At 37.9% G+C, this 17,816-nt stretch overlaps 2 protein-coding genes across 6 annotated transcripts in view; one reads left to right on the top strand and one right to left on the bottom strand.

Annotated features, from left to right (window-relative positions):
- pan (pangolin) overlaps positions 1–1,033 on the bottom strand; it is a 40,838-nt gene extending 39,805 nt beyond the window's left edge. For all 5 annotated transcript variants that reach the window (XR_010949433.1, XR_010949432.1, XR_010949434.1 and 2 more), the window contains exon 1: positions 614–1,033. The gene's annotated coding sequence lies outside the window, so the exon portion shown is untranslated. The remainder of the gene's footprint in view (positions 1–613) is intronic.
- Positions 1,034–5,146: 4,113 nt separating this feature from the next.
- On the top strand, positions 5,147–10,347 carry LOC137239616 (probable basic-leucine zipper transcription factor N). The gene is made up of 3 exons (XM_067765129.1): positions 5,147–5,611; positions 5,672–6,008; positions 7,199–10,347. The coding sequence occupies exons 1-3, from the start codon at positions 5,310–5,312 to the stop codon at positions 8,084–8,086; spliced, it is 1,527 nt and encodes a 508-aa protein (XP_067621230.1). The 5' UTR covers positions 5,147–5,309; the 3' UTR covers positions 8,087–10,347.
- The last annotated feature ends 7,469 nt before the right edge of the window (positions 10,348–17,816 follow it).

The raw sequence follows: 17,816 nt of genomic DNA, 5'->3' as shown, positions 1-17,816 counted from the left end.
TGTTTCCACGAATTCAACAAGCAAAACAAAAGATAATTGGAAAAAATTTGAATGAATTGGAAATTTTTTTTATTAAAGATTTTAAGTGTTTTATTTTTGCTAGCATTTGCTTATACGGAGGCAAAGAGAACTTTGATGTTTTGCGTATGCCAATATGGTTTTTGCTGCAAAATGCAGGAAATACCGGTGAATAATGGCAGTGCCGGTTTTTTTGCTATATTTTTTATTTATTTCAAAAAAAAAAAAAGATATTTTCACAAAAGATTTTTGAAATCACTTTGATTTTGTTCTTTGCTTTGTTTACTTTCATCGACTCACACTTAGTAGCCAAACAAATTAAACATGGCGGCGTAACGCTGACGTCAGGTATTGAAAAATTACTTTTTTTCTTTCACGCTAACTTGCTACATCTTTTCATTATTGCCTCGTTCATATGGGATACACTAATACACATACATAAACCTGCGTATGCGCAGAACATACAATTGAACTTGAGTATATCTCCCTTTAATGATTGTTGAATCTTCAAACACATTGCGCAGATAGGTTATTGCCAATATAGAAATATAAAATGTATATATATGCTGAAAACCGATAAATAATTATTTTGTACTTTTTCATTGTTGTTTGATCATAGAAAATAATTCATATAACTTTTGTAGCAGGTATAAAAGTATGTTCAGGGTATATATTAGCAGCTAAAAGCTAAATACACAGGCACTTTTATTGTTTTTTTGTCGCTTTTTTCTATCTCATCAAAACGTTTCTCGTTGTTGTTGTAGACGCGTGTATTGAGCGCACCGCACTTTTATGTATTGCCTTGCTGTGCAGGTAGAGGGTGTATACCATAACCACATTTGCCCTTTTCATTTAACACCATTATATATATTTTTAACTTATTTCATTCAATAAATTTGCACTTATTTTGTGCACATTTCACTACGCGTATTATTTAAATAATTAATAATTTAAATATAATGCAAATAATAATTAATTAGAAAACCGCCAAGAACTCAGTGAAAAGAAGACGTCCGTATCGGTCAACAAATGAGAGATTATGGTAAAAAAGTGTACATGTATAGTGTATCTGTGTGAGTGGATGTGGTGTATGGTGCGAATGGGTATGTACGAATGTGGTGTGTGCAATGTGTGGTGTAGAAGGCATGTACATAATCATATGTACATATATATATACATACATATGTATGCGCACACTGTACAATGATAGATAGTGATTTTTTTCTGTTTTATGTTTTTCTTTATAACAGGTTCCTGTCTGTTTGGCGAAAAAGGGCCATTTACAAGAAATCCAAAAGAATATGTACAATTCGAAATGCTGCATTCAAACTTTAAAAGCAATCAGTTAAAAAGGAACAAACCCAACGCAGTCAAAATGCATATCCATTTCCGAAAAGTAGGGGAGATAACAAAAAAACAAAAAAAAAAAAAAAAAGACTGTTGGTAAAAACTCGAAAAAATGAAATGGATTGAGTTGCAGAATGACTTTAAACAATATAATTTTTGTTATATATAACTAATTTTTATGAACTGCTGGACCGTTTTCTATATATAAATTAAAGTTTTCTGCAAATCATAGCTTTATTTATTTAAAATGTTGAAACATTTAATAAATTCTCATAAGAAGATGCAACCAAATCCTGCATGTTTTGTTATTAATAAATATTAGTAACCGTTTATTTATTTATATCATCATGATATGGCACACGTTTCTACCTGAGTTAAGTATTTGGGCAATTTCTTATTGGTACTGGAACATGCCAATTTGAGCAAAAAAATAAAGAATGAGTGGGTAAAAAACATGGCTGGTGGTTTGTGTTTGCAAGCAATGTTGCCAGCCTAATTTTACAGTATCGTTATATTTTGTGCTCAGAATATAAAGATAATGACGCATAGTCATAGTTAAAATAAAATAGGTTTTAAATTTAGTTCCAGCTTTTTGACATAATGAGCTATCTGTTTTCCTGATTTTTTACATACAACAGCTTGGTCCAACAAGATGTCAGTTAATCGAAATCAATACAAATTTTCTTTTGACTTGACATTCTTCTGCACGCGCGAATCGGGTTGAACGGGTTGAATTCCCGGATAACCGGGGATTGCCCGTATCGCTTTAAATGTATGAAAACATTTATTTCAAGCAATTTTTAATTTTATAATTCATTTAATAATTTGGGAAAAATTTAAACAACGTGACATCAGGACGGACAAGGCGATAGATGTTTCAATTATACCTTGTAAATCTCTTCAAAGCCTTTTCTCCCGGGAGTGGGAGTCGAACCCTCACTCCTACGATAGTTGAAATGGTTACAAACGCATTCAGCTACGTCATGCCTTAGTTGTTGTAAAGATAAAGATAAAAATAAAGATATTTGTGTTGTTTGGCTCTGGCATCACTTTAAAATAACGCATGTTGAAAGTTTGTCTGCCAAAATGCACGCAAAAGAAAAATCAAAATTTTTTTCTTTAAAAAAATTTAATAAAAAATTTTTAATTTAAAGAATGGTATTCTCTTTAAATTGTATAAAAGCGATATAAAATAGAAACATTTTTTAGAAAATTTTACTGACAGTGCAAAACAAAATGTAGGTTACGTTGCCTATTGTCGTCTTTCAGTGAGTTTTACAGCTCCGGCTCACGCTCAATTTTCACGGGAATGCTCTGGATCATTGAGAGACTTGAGAAGCAGATGTCGTGAAATTTTCGCACACGTGGAATGTGATAGGCAGATGTCGCCGCTTTTTTTCATTTATCTCATACGGCGAAAGGCTAAGCAGCGACATCTATTTTTGAAAAAGTAGGTAGGAGGTAGTAGGAGCATAGACTTAAATTGACTTGGCGTAAACTTGGCAACATAGCCTTGATTATACTCCACTTAGCGCATACAATCTGGCATCATAATCAATAAATGTCAATTTGTATAAAAAAATGTCAAAATGAAATGGAAACAAAGAAATGGCGTCTCAAAATGTAAACGTCACTTAGAACTTACATAGAAAATCAAAATTCAACAGACTTCTAAGTCAAGTTAAGTGTTGCTAAGTTTTGAGTAATCAGTAACATGCAATGTTCATTTAACAGAACTGTAAGTGACAGTTCTCAAGCCAAGTCAAGTCTATGCTAAGTATGAGTAATGGGCCCTTGAATCAAACTAAGTGTGATATCATAAATGTCAACTGCCTGCTTCAATATGACTACTTTTGATCGTTTTGACAGGGTGTTCAATATGGCGGCGCATAGGGCCGGGTATCTTCAGCGGGTGATAGAAAGAGATACAGAATGAGACAGGATAGTCAATTACAAATCAGGTGATCCAATCACTTTGGAATTTTGACGCCTATGCAGAAGATATCACACTTAGTTTGATTCACAATAGTATCAGTAATGGGCTCTTTACTATTGAAATGCATAGAAACTGTAATCGTGTTGTCGGAAAGCGTAAGTGCGTTGTCACAATTTTATATTCGTGCAATATTATGGAAAAATATACATAAAATAAACGATTGGATACAAATACATTGGCCCATAGTCATAGTCAATATAAAATAGGTTTTATATTTAGTTGCTTCTTTTTTGACAGATAGCTCATAAAAAATTATGTAAAAAAACGGCAACTAAACTTAAAACCGATTCTATTTTAAATATGACTATGCGCCATTGATTTTATCATTATGCACCAGTTGAAGCATTCGCTTATTTGAAAGTGGATTTAATTCCTCGACAACACGTAATTAATATGGGTAAACTTTCTCGTAAAAAGTAAAAGACTTCGTTTATTTGGGAACCAGTTACTCTGGACTACGTAAGCATTTGAAAAGTAAAGTTATCTCTCGGAAAGAAATATACTTGCTAACATATTTTGTACCCTGTTCATTTCTTAAATTGCAGTTTTTAACTGTAAACAATGTTAAAAAAGTTATCAACGAGTGAGAAAAATAATTTCACTTGCAAAGTGTGGAAGCACCCTTAGCCACAGCAAATGTCAAATTCTTCTTCTTATTCTATGCCAGCAGCAAAAGTTGGGAGTTGACTGTTTTTTCATGTCAGATGGCGCTAGTGTCGCTCGATCTGCCCTTCTCCATAAAATACGATCAATCTACGCATAATGCATAATGGGTTAAACATATCTATAGCTGTGTTTTTTTACATCCATATACATATGCACTTAAACGTTATATGGACTGCCAAGTGTATAACTTTATCTATTTCTGAAATTGCTGCGCAAGAAATTAATACTCCTAAATTTCTATGCGCATTATACTCAGATGCAAGTGAAAAATGTGTCTATGTTTTACCTCTGCACTACGTCCCTGTTTTACTTCTACAAATGGTGTGTGTCCTCTATTCACCACAATCGATTCAGCTATAGGTTATACACTATGGCCAACAGAGGTTCGTGTCTCCGCTATTCGGTACAACCCGTTCTGTAGCTAGTAATTTAACCACTGCTGCGGTCTCCTAAACATTATCTAACAAGCCAACCTAATATAAACGCACCCAAGTCATTTTCTGTCAAAAATGTCTCATGCACATACAACTTGTATAAGAGCAACTCAAATTGAATTTGCTGCGTGAAAACCTAACTCGATTTCCAATTTTTGTTCTTCGTGACATTTAGGTTTGACATTTGCACACATGCTTCACATTGTCGCAACGCATGCTTAATTGGGTTGGGTCAAAAAACGCTGGTTGTTTGCGTGCGCTAAAAAACGCAGTGCAGTTTTATTACGTTGGCTTGTAAGTAATGATAATGCGTTTTTTTACACGCAAATGATACATCTACATGTAAAAAACACGGCTCGTATTATTAATTGCTTATGTGACGTGGCCTTATCGCAGAAATGAAACGCCGTGCGGAGTTGCACAGCCGTACTGACAAGGCTGCCAGTCAATAAAAAAGTGTGCTCGATATATATATATTAAATAAAAACTTAATATAAAATAATGGATCCTACTAAACTATTTGTCAAGACTCATTAAAAATTTATTATCTACTTCGTAAGATTTTACATCAAAAGCAGAATTTCAAAAAAATGGAACTTTTTATTCGTACTTCCTCATATGTAATGCTCACGAAACACAGCTCATATGCAATTTCATGCTGTACTCCTTTTTGACACTTGACAATTGTCAAATTTGCGTTCGCTCCTCCGTTGCGTCTATATATCCGACAGTTGTGCAAAAAGTAGAAAATTTTGTAGAGAAAATCTTGCAAAAATTGCATTTTGGTAATTACATTTTTCTTAAATTTTTACCATACAAAATTCGCAGTTATACCACGGTCAATTAGGATGTTGTCTGAAGAAGATGGTGGAATGGATTATGATGAGTTGACATTGAATCCATTGCTAGCAGAAATTGAAGCTGAAACTGAGACCGATTATAAGAAAGAGAAACAACGCCGCTATTGGACACCAACAGAGGAACAAAAATTTTTTGAGATTTGGGGACGCGATAATTGGCGTTTAACAAGGCATGGAAAAAATACGATATTCTTTGCACAATGGGCGGCCGAATTAAAAGAACGCTTCGACATTGAAGTGAAGCAAGAGGAAATACAGGCAAAAGTTAATCAGACACGCGCTAAATTTAGGTAAAAAATTGATGAAATGGCGTGTAGTTTTTGATATACAAATATAATTTTTATTTGTAGGCAAGTTAAAAAACAAATAGCAGCGGACAAAAACTGTTCCCGTTGGAAAAAGTTTAGTATTATCGATAAAATACTTAAGAATCAATATCGTCCTAAAGATGCTGAACCAATACCGAAAGCAGCATTGGTAAATAATCGTGATATTGATGCAAGCGAAGTTGGCTCACCACCATCACCATCACGCTCGGCACGCCAATCCTCACCAACAAGTATTACATCGAGCTCAAATACGCAAGAAGCAGCCACTAATTCTGGTACTGCGTTAGAAAATAATGGCAATGGTGTATCATTGGATTTGAGTACAACAAACACTGCAGATATTGATATTAAAGTTGAGGTAAGAGAGATAAGAAACATTTGCGATTTATGAACTCGACCTATGCATTTGTGATAGTAATTATGTTTTAATTCTTGCTGACACGACTGATCATAGATTCTGAAGATATCCTACTAAAAGAAGATATCTTACCCGAAGTAGTTTAAAAACTTACTTGATTATGTGACCAGTTCCTTGCAAGTATAAAACTAGCGTTGGTAAATTGTTTTTGAACTCTACAGTATAATAAATACCAGACCGTAAAATGAACTAAATTGTGACGACCACCCACAAGGTACATACATTCATAATGGTGTATTCACTTTTACGTGGGTGTTACCGATGAGCCACTAAGGCCAGTTATTTGCCGAATAAGAAACCAGTAATCTTGGATAATATCACCATTTCATAACAGCCCGAAGAAGCCTGTTGTTTTCATTTAAACGTGGGCCATATATTTATTGCTGCTGCAACAACTCGAGGTGAGCTCGGGTCGCTCCTCTGTAGCTAAGACCCTATTTCTTCTGAAAAACCGCGTATGTATATCAGCTATTACCTTCGAAGGCCTATTACCCCCGCAGGCCTATTATCCCGAATAACTTGGGGAGTGTTTTTGATGTTGATAGTCCTTTGCCGCATGCAGATCCGGTACGTTCTGTTAATATGCACGAACGTTTCATGTGGTTTCATGTATCTTTATACTAGCCCGACCATCGCGGGAACGATTTGATATGAACACATGAAACATTCCAGGCCATCCCGCCCTCCCTCTCCTATATCCATAAGAAACTTGGTGTCGCCAGAGCCTTAGCTGTCAAAGAAACAGGATTCGCCACGGGTAGGTGGGGTCGACAATTGGGTTGGAGAAGCTATATGCGCTGGCAACCCCTTAAGGGTTGCCCTCAAACCCCTTGAATCATTTTGTTACTTTAGTCGAATTTGACAAAAAGCATACCTGCCATTAGGAACTTGGGGTCGACAGTGCCTCGCCTGCTAAATATGTGTATGATACATTCATATTTGTAATAGGATTCCCCACGCATTAGTGAGGTTGCGGAAGCTTTAACTCTAAAAAGCTTCGTATTGCGCTCATCACCCCTGAATCGTTAGCGTGTTTCGGATAGCTTAATGGATCTAAGTTTTGACATTAGCAGATCCATCAAACGATGCTATTACATAAATAACTAACACTTGCTTTTCTTTTCACTAAGGGTGATTATATGGCCGACTCTAGTATCACAACTTCACTCTTCAATACTAGCGCCGAACTCTTCAATGATCCTATGGATGAGGTGAAGACCGAGTATCCCAGTGAATATCATAATTTTGCCAATTATACAACAGCAAATAATCATTTTGATGCGCCACATCCAACATGTGATGATGAGGATGAAGAGCCGCAATTGCATACACTACAAACGCCACAACAATTATTACAACAACAACAAGAACAACAGCAGCAACAACAAATGCAACAAGAACAATATCAACAGTATCCACCAACATCTGCAGCAACGGTGCCACCACCACCTGATACCACTACATCCAACAACAATAATGGTCAACTGCATACAGATCAAATATTACAAGAAACTGATTATGATCAAGTTGTTGCTTCTACTACATATGTCATACCAAACCAAGGCGTTGTTCATAATCAAAATCATTTTACAGCACCAACACCAACACAAGAACAAGATCCTAATCCAGTTTATAATAGCCAATATGCTGCTATTCCTACACCGACACCAACAACAAATCACAATAGTGCAAACAGTGTTGCTGCAGCACCAATGAAACCACCAACAAGTTATGGACGTGGTGCACCTGGTCAACCGCGTCGTCGACGTGCGACACCTGCGAGTACTGCATTGGTAGCTGGTGGTGCTGAAAGTTTAGAATCAATGTATTTAAGTGAGGTGCGTAAGAAAAATTGTTTGCTTGCCGAACAACTGGAGATAGCTCGTAAACGTATGCTATTGGAAGAGCGTAAAGTAACTTTGCTTGAACAATTCTTTCCGAAATGTTTAGAAATGCAAGAAAAAATACTTGGGAAACTTAATAATAATGGTGGTGGAGGTGGTGGTGGTAATACTTAAATGGCGACTAGGGCGCAGGAAGTAAGAAATACAACACACGCAGTAGAAACGTGAATAGTTATACTTTAAAAAATATTTAAAGAAAATTTAAATAAGCTTATGAATAAGTTGACTTTGCAGTAAACATGTAGTAGATATGTATGATTTTTTTCGCTTTTAGTATGTTAAAAACGCATTGATTGTGAAGATTCATCAAAAGGCTTGAAAATGTATAGGAAATCTGAGTATGAGATATGTTTCGAGGTGTGCATTTTATCGAAAACTCTTGTTTAAATACTTTAAATGAGAATTATTTTCGCCGGCTGCGTAAAAGAATCCTTGGATATTAGCTGCTGGAGTTTAAACCATTTATTAAATAATACTCTATATGACAATTTGTTCAATAAATATTCTATCACAAAGCGCATCCCACTAAGAATTTGGCTGAAAAAGTGAATAAAAGCAAAGCTTATAAATATATGCGTAAAAAGGGGACAGAATAGACACTCGTATGACTTTCATGATACATTTTTACATATGTAATAAATAGGATTTTTGATTTGTAAACTGATAAGTTCTTCCTGACTGATACAAATTATAATCTAAGAATCAATATACGTATAGCTCAACCAGAAGCATCCTATAATCAGACATTTAATTTTTTAAGCTCTTTTATGGCTCTTCATATGCAATGCGTCCAGGTATGAAAAGTCTAAGGCAGTCGTAAATGCGCGTATACATTTTTTCTTCAAATCAAATTAAATTAGAAAAAATTAAGAATGTACTAGTTTTGCCCGTAATATATGTAGTTTTTTAAATTAATATTCGTTTTTAAATATTCGATTACTTTATTACTACATACATATTCGTTAGGAAGTTATAAATTTTTAATAACGTCTGTATTTAAAAAAAATCTTTTATTTTATAGACAGTATTCTATGCTCGTACGCTTCCCGATTTCATCGTCTTTCATTACATTCTAGTTTTGTTAATAATCTTTAATGTAGTAGTAAATAGCAATGCAATTATATTTTCAATTTTCGATACCAGTTTATTTTGTGTTTGCATATATGTTTTTAACATTTAAATAACTTATCATTTATATATTTGTGAATGTTTTTATTTACTGCAATTCAATATAAGTAAAACTAAAACAAATTATAAATAAAATTAGAGAAAAACTTCTAAAAGCCATTAACGCTGCTAAAAATAAAGTAATAATAAAGCGAATGTAATCAATTACCTATTAAAGAACCCCATATATGTAACTATGCATAATATAAAAAAAGATTGTAAAAAAAAAAATTCATATTAAAACTAATTTCCTTATACATCATGTTTAGTAATATCTCATACATAATAATAAACTCAATTTTGTATACACTTACATATGAGGCTTCCGGTGCCAAACCGGCCTAACCCTAAAAGCATTTTTCACAGCAACAACTGTGGATTAGGCCGCATATTCGTGCCATATGTTGATTACTTAGATACTATTACTAACTCCATCCTTAGAGTTGTTGTTGTTGTTGTTGTAGGGATAAGGTTGCCCCCGAAGGCTTTGGGCAGCGTTATCGATGTGATGGTCCTTTGCCGGATACAGATCCGGTAGGCTCCGGTACCACAGCACCATTAAATTGCTAGCCCGACCATCTCGGGAACGATTTATGTGGCCACATTAAACCTTCAGGCCAATTCCCCCTCCCCACTCCCAAGTTCCATGAGGAGGTGAGTTTTCGCACTGGTAGCTTCATAATCGCAATGCACATGTTTTATATGTTTGTGCTGTTTAAGTAGGTATGAAAAGTTGCGGGCTGATATATGAACAAAGAAAACTAATGTAATAAAATAGCAAATGAGTTAAGAATAAAGTTTTAGAGGTACAATGGTAAAATGTTAAAGCATTAAGCAAACACGTGAGATAATATCCATATATACTACATCGGTATGAAAGTTTGTATTTCAAATGTGCGCAATAAATACATAACTAGATAGCTATTAAGTCCAGCTAGTAATACAAGATTTATAATATGTAAAAACATTAAAGTAATATCCTTAACAGATTGAAACAAATTATGAGATGTAATAAAGTTAAATGATTTTTAAAACTAAAAAAAAGAAAAAACGAAAAACTTCTTTCAATCAATGCAAGGTATAATAAGTTATTTAAGATTTTTGTTACCGATCAGTTTGTTTGGCATGCAGATTTTTAATTTTTATAAGCTTTACTGATCTAATTGTTGATAGTGCGAATAAAAGAGACTTATTCCACATTTTAACTCAACGTTTCACCAAATTTCCTTGGCATCATCAGGAGTTAAGATATCTATAAAAATGTGTTGCTTTAAATATTAAAATATGTGAAAACCATTAAACTATTAAACCTAAATCAAAAATTGATACCATCGTTTTTTGTGGTAAACTTGTCACTATAAATGTTATAAATTATAATATAATAAGTTATTATTTGTTAAAATTTTTTTACACTTATGACATTACTTATTTATAAAAATGCTGGTCTTTATGAGAAGTAGCCTTTAGGTAACTCTACATGGATACTAAGTTCATTTGCACAAGCTGTCTCAGCGGTTAAATCACTTGAGGTACTACTATAGCATTAAGCTCTGATATACCCAAATTCAAAGAAGATAAAGAAAATCGCGCTCAGCCTGACAAAATAGCAATATATTGACCTTTTCTTTTTGCTCAGATGCAAATTGTATTAGAAGAGGAGACTTCTAACACCAGTCGAGTGTTCTTTAACTCACAAATGACGTCTGCAGTTCAATTTGTTTTATATTGACCAAGGAGGCTTATGGAAGTGTTCGGAAATGGCCGATCTTTTGCCGGTTATGTATCCGGTACGTTGAGATATACTTTGTCAATACGTTACTATTACCAATGACCGATTCAAGGGGTTGTGTAGCGCAATATATAGCTTCTCCAACCCAATTGTCAACCTCACCTTCGAGCGGCGAACCCCGTTTACCTAACAGACGAGGCTCTGGCGACCCCAAGCTCCTCAGGGAACTTGGGGGTGGAGAGGGAGGGATGGCCTGAAGGTTTAATGTGGCCATATAAATCGTTCCCGAGATGGTCGGGCCAGCACCTTAATGGTGCTGTTACCGGAGCGTATCGGATCTGTATCCGACAAAGGACCATCACATCGATAACACTCCCCAAAGCCTTCGGGGAGTAACCTAATCGCTACAACAACAACAACAACAACCGATGTAATCACTGAATTCAGAAAATTATTGGCAAGAAATGAGGAGAGCACATTTTTCCCCATTTGAGCTAGTGAAAACTAGTGCCTTCCTTCAAACAAGCTTAATCTAAAAGAGCATAATAAAATGCTGAACAGACTTTTTTTTGCTGATTTATCACAAACCGGAACATCCCAGCAAACAAGTGCTTGATCCAGCCCCATCCCCATTCAGCCCCACCGCAGATATGGAGACATCTTCGTAAGCACTACGATGAGAAGTGGCACTTGGGTTTCAAGGGGTTGTGAAATGCAAATCTTTCAGAGAGCAATTTATAGCTTGTTCAAAGCAATTGTCAACCTCATCTACACGGCGAGGCTCTGTAGGTTCAACATCGATAGAAATCCCCAAAACCTTCGGGAGTTTCCTAGCGCTTTACTTATCAACTCAGCCATTTGGTCTAGAAAGTGAAGGGAGGCCCCAAGCCTAATCAGTGGGACTTGCCATTTCGCGCCCGGTGATAGAATATTTTCTACTCTTGCAGAGGATGAAAACATAATACTTAAGGACACATCACTTTGGGTGAGCTCTGCTCTGGATATTGTTAAGTGTAGTAAACTCTTGTAGCAATGAATACTCTATTATTTTTGTTAAATCTTCTACGTTACTTCATAATCACAACAGCTCATCTATCCCAAAGTCTGTAGTACACTGGATATTCGATAACTTGTGAATGGAATGGCAAGATCAGCATGAGGGGTGTTCTTGGCTCCATTGTGAACAAAATTTCGTTAGGAGCTATACAGAAAGCATACTAACAAGAAAAGAATGAGCTTGTAGACCACAGTGTTCCAGGTGCCATCAATATGTTAGCCAGTGGCTCTAATCCTGGCGGGAAGGTGGGATAATGCATGTTATCAACAGACCGGCGACTAGAGATTTTTTTCTGCCCTCCCGATAATGTTAAGGTTTTTTGGTTCAGTAAAGCGGATATCTGAATGGGCTAGACTAGTACTGGTTCATTTGAATACCTGAACACAGGCGAAGGGAGGTGCGACCCTCCTCAACCTTTCAGAAAATTACTTCTTCTATGACCTCTTTTGTACTTTGCGTGAGCAATTTCGGTGAATATCTTTTCCCCGACAAAGTGGAGGAATATGGAGTTTCTGCATTTATAGGCTTACTAGTGACTTAATAATTAGTTCGATGCAGCTATTTCAGCACTACAAGTTTTGGCGGAGTATCAACTAAAAAATTTAGCACAAATTCAAGTAGTTTCCCTTTCTTTCTTATTGCTATTTTTGTTTGGCGACTATGTAGCAATAGATAAACTTCATAGCTCCCGAGATTGTGGTAGAGGCGGCTGCATTGCGGTCGGTCCAAGCAGAAGTCGTCAAGATTAAGGACCCCAGCGGGTTAGGGGATCAGAATATACCCGCGGTAGGTATGCCTGTCGTAAGAGGCGACTAAAATACCAGATTCAAGGGGCTGTGTAGCGCAACCTTTTAGGTTGCCAGCGCAATATATAGCTTCTCCAAACCCAATTGTCAACCTCACCTATCTGCGGCGAATCCTGTTTTACTAACAGACGAGGCTCTGGTGACCCCAAGCTCCTCATGGAACTTGGGGGTGGGGAGGTAGGGATGGCCCGAAGGTTTAATGTGGCCACATAACTCGTTCCCGAGATGGTCGGGCTAGCACTTTAATGGTGCTGTGTTACCGGAGCGTACCGGATCTGTATCCGGCAAAGGACCTTCATATCGATAACACTCCCCTTCGGGGGCAACCTTATCGCTACAACAAGAACAACAACATCCAGCTTTCGTAACATCGAGGCGAAAGTATTTGCCTCCGGGCTTACTTAGATTTACGGAGGACTTATCCATGGTGTCAAGATCAGTCTTTTTTACGGTGTAGCTACCTCATAACCTGGCCTAACTTAACAAAGCATCCGTTATATTACCGGAGATTAAACAACTCTGACTTCACTAGACACACATGGCGAAGCCCTTCCAAACCCCAAACCTATAACTTGTCCACTCTCTGCAGAGCTTAATTCTTCGAGTCATCAATTATGACATATGGTTGAAGCGCATTTGAACCGTATATGGAAAAGTATAAAATAGTGATAGGCATGAATAATATTTTATGAATAATGTGGCACTACAACTACAACAAAACAATAAACATTCAGGAGCATTTTGTTTTAACAAGCGCTCAAATCATAAAGCCAGACAAATGACTTTGAGATAAGCATGAAGAGATGTGACTATGAGTTCAGACATCTGACAGCATACAAACTTACATACGCACATAACCTGCAGTTCAACAAAATATTTGTAAACTACTCTACAAGTAGTCCTCATTCCCAAAAAACCAACAAACTTTTTTACATATATGGAACTGGTCGGCCGATAGAGGACAGCAAAGTATTAGTGTCCTGGATCTTCGCACGTGTGCGCAACATTCCGTTGCGGCAGGCCAGCTAAGCAAACGCCTTTGAGCAGTAAAGACGGTGCAAACAATGATACAAGGAAACTTTACTGTACATAAGTTGTTTACGAAACAGATAGCTGATGATTACTCCACTCGGCTCTCACAACTGACGAACAACGTTGCATACAGCACGCAGCCATGCGAGGTGAACGGGATAGTTGGCATGATGTAAAGATGAATGAAAACGGCGAGAAGCATCATAGGTTGGTTGACAAGTCTTCTGAAGATGCATGTATGGTTGTTGTTGTTGTTGTTGTTGTAGCGATAAGGTTGCTCCCCGAAGGCTTTGGAGAGTGTTATCGATGTGATGGTCCTTTGCCGGATACAGATCCGGTACGCTCCGGTACCACAGCACCATTAAGGTGCTGGCCCGACCATCTCGGGAACGATTTATGTGGCCACATTAAACCTTCAGGCCATCCCCTCCCTCCCCAACCCCAAGTTCCAAAAGGAGCTTAGGGTCGCCAGAGCCTCGTCTGTTAGTGAAACAGGATTCGCCGCGGATAGGTGAGGTTGACAATTGGGTTTGGAGAAGCTATATGTTGCGCTGGCAACCTGCAGGGTTGCGCTACACAGCCCCTTGAATCTGGTATTTTAGTCGCCTCTTACGACAGGCATACCTACCGCGGGTATATTCTGACCCCCCCTAACCCGCTGGGGGATGCATGTATGGTTCATAAGCTGTTGTTGTTGTTATTGCAATAAGGACACTCCCCGAAGGCCTTGGGGAGTGTTATCGATGTTGATGGTCCTTCGCCGGATGCCGATCCGGTACGTTCCGGTACCAAACCCGACCATCTCGGGTTTGTTATGACCACATGCGACCTTCTGGCCATACCGCCCTTCCACCCCCTAGATCCATAAGCAGCTCGGCGTTGCCAGATCCGCCGCTGTTATTGAAACAGGATTCACCACGGATAGGTGAGGTTGACAATGGGTTTGGAGAAGCTATATATTGCGCTGGCAACCTGAAAGGGTTGCGCCAGAGCCGCCGCTGTTATTGAAACAGGATTCACCACGGATAGGTCAGGTTGACAATTGGTTTGGAGAAGCTATATATTGCGCTGGCAACCTGAAAGGGTTGCGCTACACAACCAATTGAATCTGTTTGGTATTTTAGACGCCTCTTACGACAGGCATACCTACCGCGGGTATACTGTAACCCCCTAACCCGCTGGGGGTTCTTGAGCTGTAAGAGATTTGCGCCGATAAAGATAGCTGCGGCCCAGAAAGTACTCCCACCGACATATTTAGTTGACAGGAGTTTGGAGAGATTGTCGGAGGAGGACTTGAACTCCATTGGTGCACCAGTTTGGCAGCAGTTATTTGCTTATAACTAACGTGACTTGATATGCCACAGTCAAAATGGCCAAATTATAATATTAGGAAAGGAGAAACAACCCAAAAATCATTTTCCAGCTGGTCGTTGCAGTGGAGTGGTAGCTACCCTTCTACTCTACTTCCGCAGCTAGGTTTCAATATCTTGTTGGCCGGAGCCAACTTTTATTCGCATAATATGGTCAAATCTTAGTACTCGTCTTCACCAAAGCATTTTGTGTGTTGCAGTTCGCTGGATACGTTCAGAGTTGCGGGGCAACCATCGAGCTGGTCTATGTTAGAGCTAGAGAACTATCAAAGAACTACTCAAACTCCGTATATCCCGGTTTTATCCAAAGAATAGGGCGTCTAACAATCTTAACTCTAGTTCTTAACGGACTAGTTTGATTTCTGACTAGTATGATGTTTTACAGCAGGGCATACAGATAAAAATATGTCTACATCAATGTCATGCGTTTGTTATTTCTCATTAAAATTAGATCTCGGCATGCTCCAACGGAGCTGACTTTTGGTTCACTGTGGGAGCGCAATGTAATGCATCAATGTATTTAATATTTGAACTCGAAAGCGTATCCAATGAATGACTGAATACTTTACCAGCATAAACCATAGCATATCAAAGTTGAACACATGAGGTCACATTTGGTTTTCAAGTCCTCTATCGCGTATCCAAAATGATATATAAGTTCAAATTAACGAAATCTGGATCCAAACAACGGCTCCAGTTCCACTACTCACCGTCAGTGGCTGATGAAGACTCAAGGTATTTCTAATATGCATCCCTATACCTTCATGTATACGTACGCATAATTAGCAGGCGAGGGTCTGGCGACATCAAGTTCAATACAATCGACATTGACGCATCAAACCGTTTCCAAAATATATGGTTAATACGCAAAGGTGTTAGTTTTTCATTGTTCCTCATACACCAATCTGTCAACTCCTGATTGTATTCAACAAAAACGCCATAGCTTCTGCCTTCTCTGGAGTGGCTAAAGAGCTGGTAAAAGTTTACACATCCAGACCTGGCGTTGGTCGCGGCCAGTAAGAGATATTTGCTGTCATTAAATACACAAACGGCTACTTCGCGCCACTGGAGCCACGAAACTGTTGACGGATATAAGTTCAAGACTGTAAAGTTCTCGTACAACTGGAAACCAGTATTAACAGTGTAAACAATGTCAGCTAAGAAATCAAATGGATAATCTCTCTTGCCGACAATTGCTAAAATGGAGTAAATAGGTGAAAATAAAGTTTTCTCTCGATGATATAAAATCACGCTCTATAACTCTCATAACATAGCTGTCCTGATGTAAGTCGCGCAATTATGGGCGGTGTGGAGTGAAGATAGGTTGGTTCTTGGAGTAATCGAGAGATAAGTTCTCCGTAAGAGGAGATACTTTGGTTCTTGGAGTAGTCGAGAGAAAAGTTCTCCGTAAGAGTTACGGTCCTGTTTGGTCCTGATGTCAACAGTGTCTACCTACGGCGTTCTCCCTCGACGATAAAAACCCCCACTCTACAAGTCTCTTATCATAGCTGTCCTAATGTAAGTCTCGCAAATATGTATAGGTTGGTTCGTGGAGTAATCAAGAGAAAATTTCTCCGTAAGAGTTATGGTTCTGTTCGTAGTGCCAACAGTGTACACTGAAGGATGTTTGATGATGGGCTGTATGTGCCTTACGTAGACATGAGTGCAACGAATAAAAGCCGGGCTTAGCTGGCAAGGTCATGTTATAAGAATGAAAAGAGTTGCTACAGTTGAGAAAGCATTCCTAACCATATTTAGAAGCAAAGGGTGAGGGAGACTCCGGTTCAGCACTATTGAGTTCTAGATAAGGCCGATAGGCATAAGAACCTCCTCCGCTTCTGAAATATGGAAACTATCACTCCCTCCGCATGTTGTTATGCAACTGCGCTTAAATTAAATAAGCGCTAAATTAATTTAGCCCTTGGTCCACATCCTAAAATGGTTAACCATGTTGGATCTGAGTACTTCAGCTAGTATTTAACTCAAAGTCAGACGAATTGTTTTTAATTATCTCGTCCCACTGTCAATCAGAAAGGTTCAATGAATTATAATGACAAGCGTAGAAAGAAACAAAAACAATGCGGCGTGTAATTGTTTATTGTTGTTTCTCACACAACACTGGTCTTTGATTACACCTGAGTGGGGCGTTATCGAACTAAGTGCCAATGTAAAGTCGTATAAGTAGAGTTTTAATCGTGTACAAAATACACACAGCGTAAATGGTAAAGAGATTATGAGATAATATTATATAACCCAGCGAACAAAATATACCTGGACCTTAAAGACATGTAAAAAAGGTCTAGTACTTGCCGCAACGACTGGTGACATATTTAGGGCTAGCTTACATTTGGGGTTTAAGGAGTAATGGAATATACGTCCCGGTATTAAGGGGCCAACGTTGAGAGATTTGCAGTTTTCAACACGACTCGGTACCGCATTTGCCAAGGCAGTTAGATCTTTTTGCAAAAGATTTTCATAACAGATGTAACCTGGACCCTATCTATTTTTGATGGTATCTGCCCCGCGCATTGATTATGAGACATTCTTCATAGAAGGTAGGGTCTTTAATCACTGATAGAAGAGAACAGGATTGATATCCATCTGGTATAATTACTACAGATATGGATGAAAAGGTTTGGATAGCAGATTCTCGTGCATACAGTGGCTTAGAATCTAGATATAC

This window comes from Eurosta solidaginis, chromosome 2 (assembly GCF_040869045.1).
Source record: "Eurosta solidaginis isolate ZX-2024a chromosome 2, ASM4086904v1, whole genome shotgun sequence".
NCBI lineage: Eukaryota > Metazoa > Arthropoda > Insecta > Diptera > Tephritidae > Eurosta > Eurosta solidaginis.
This window is presented reverse-complemented; position numbering and strand designations above follow the sequence as displayed.

Bases quoted from the DNA above. Each gene is read 5' to 3' on its own strand.
- LOC137239616 (XM_067765129.1), top strand. From the start codon at position 5,310: ATGTTGTCTGAAGAAGATGGTGGAATGGATTATGATGAGTTGACATTG. The intron at 5,612-5,671 runs GTAAAAAATTGA...TTTTATTTGTAG, and splicing joins CAGACACGCGCTAAATTTAG to GCAAGTTAAAAAACAAATAG. The intron at 6,009-7,198 runs GTAAGAGAGATA...CTTTTCACTAAG, and splicing joins ATATTGATATTAAAGTTGAG to GGTGATTATATGGCCGACTC.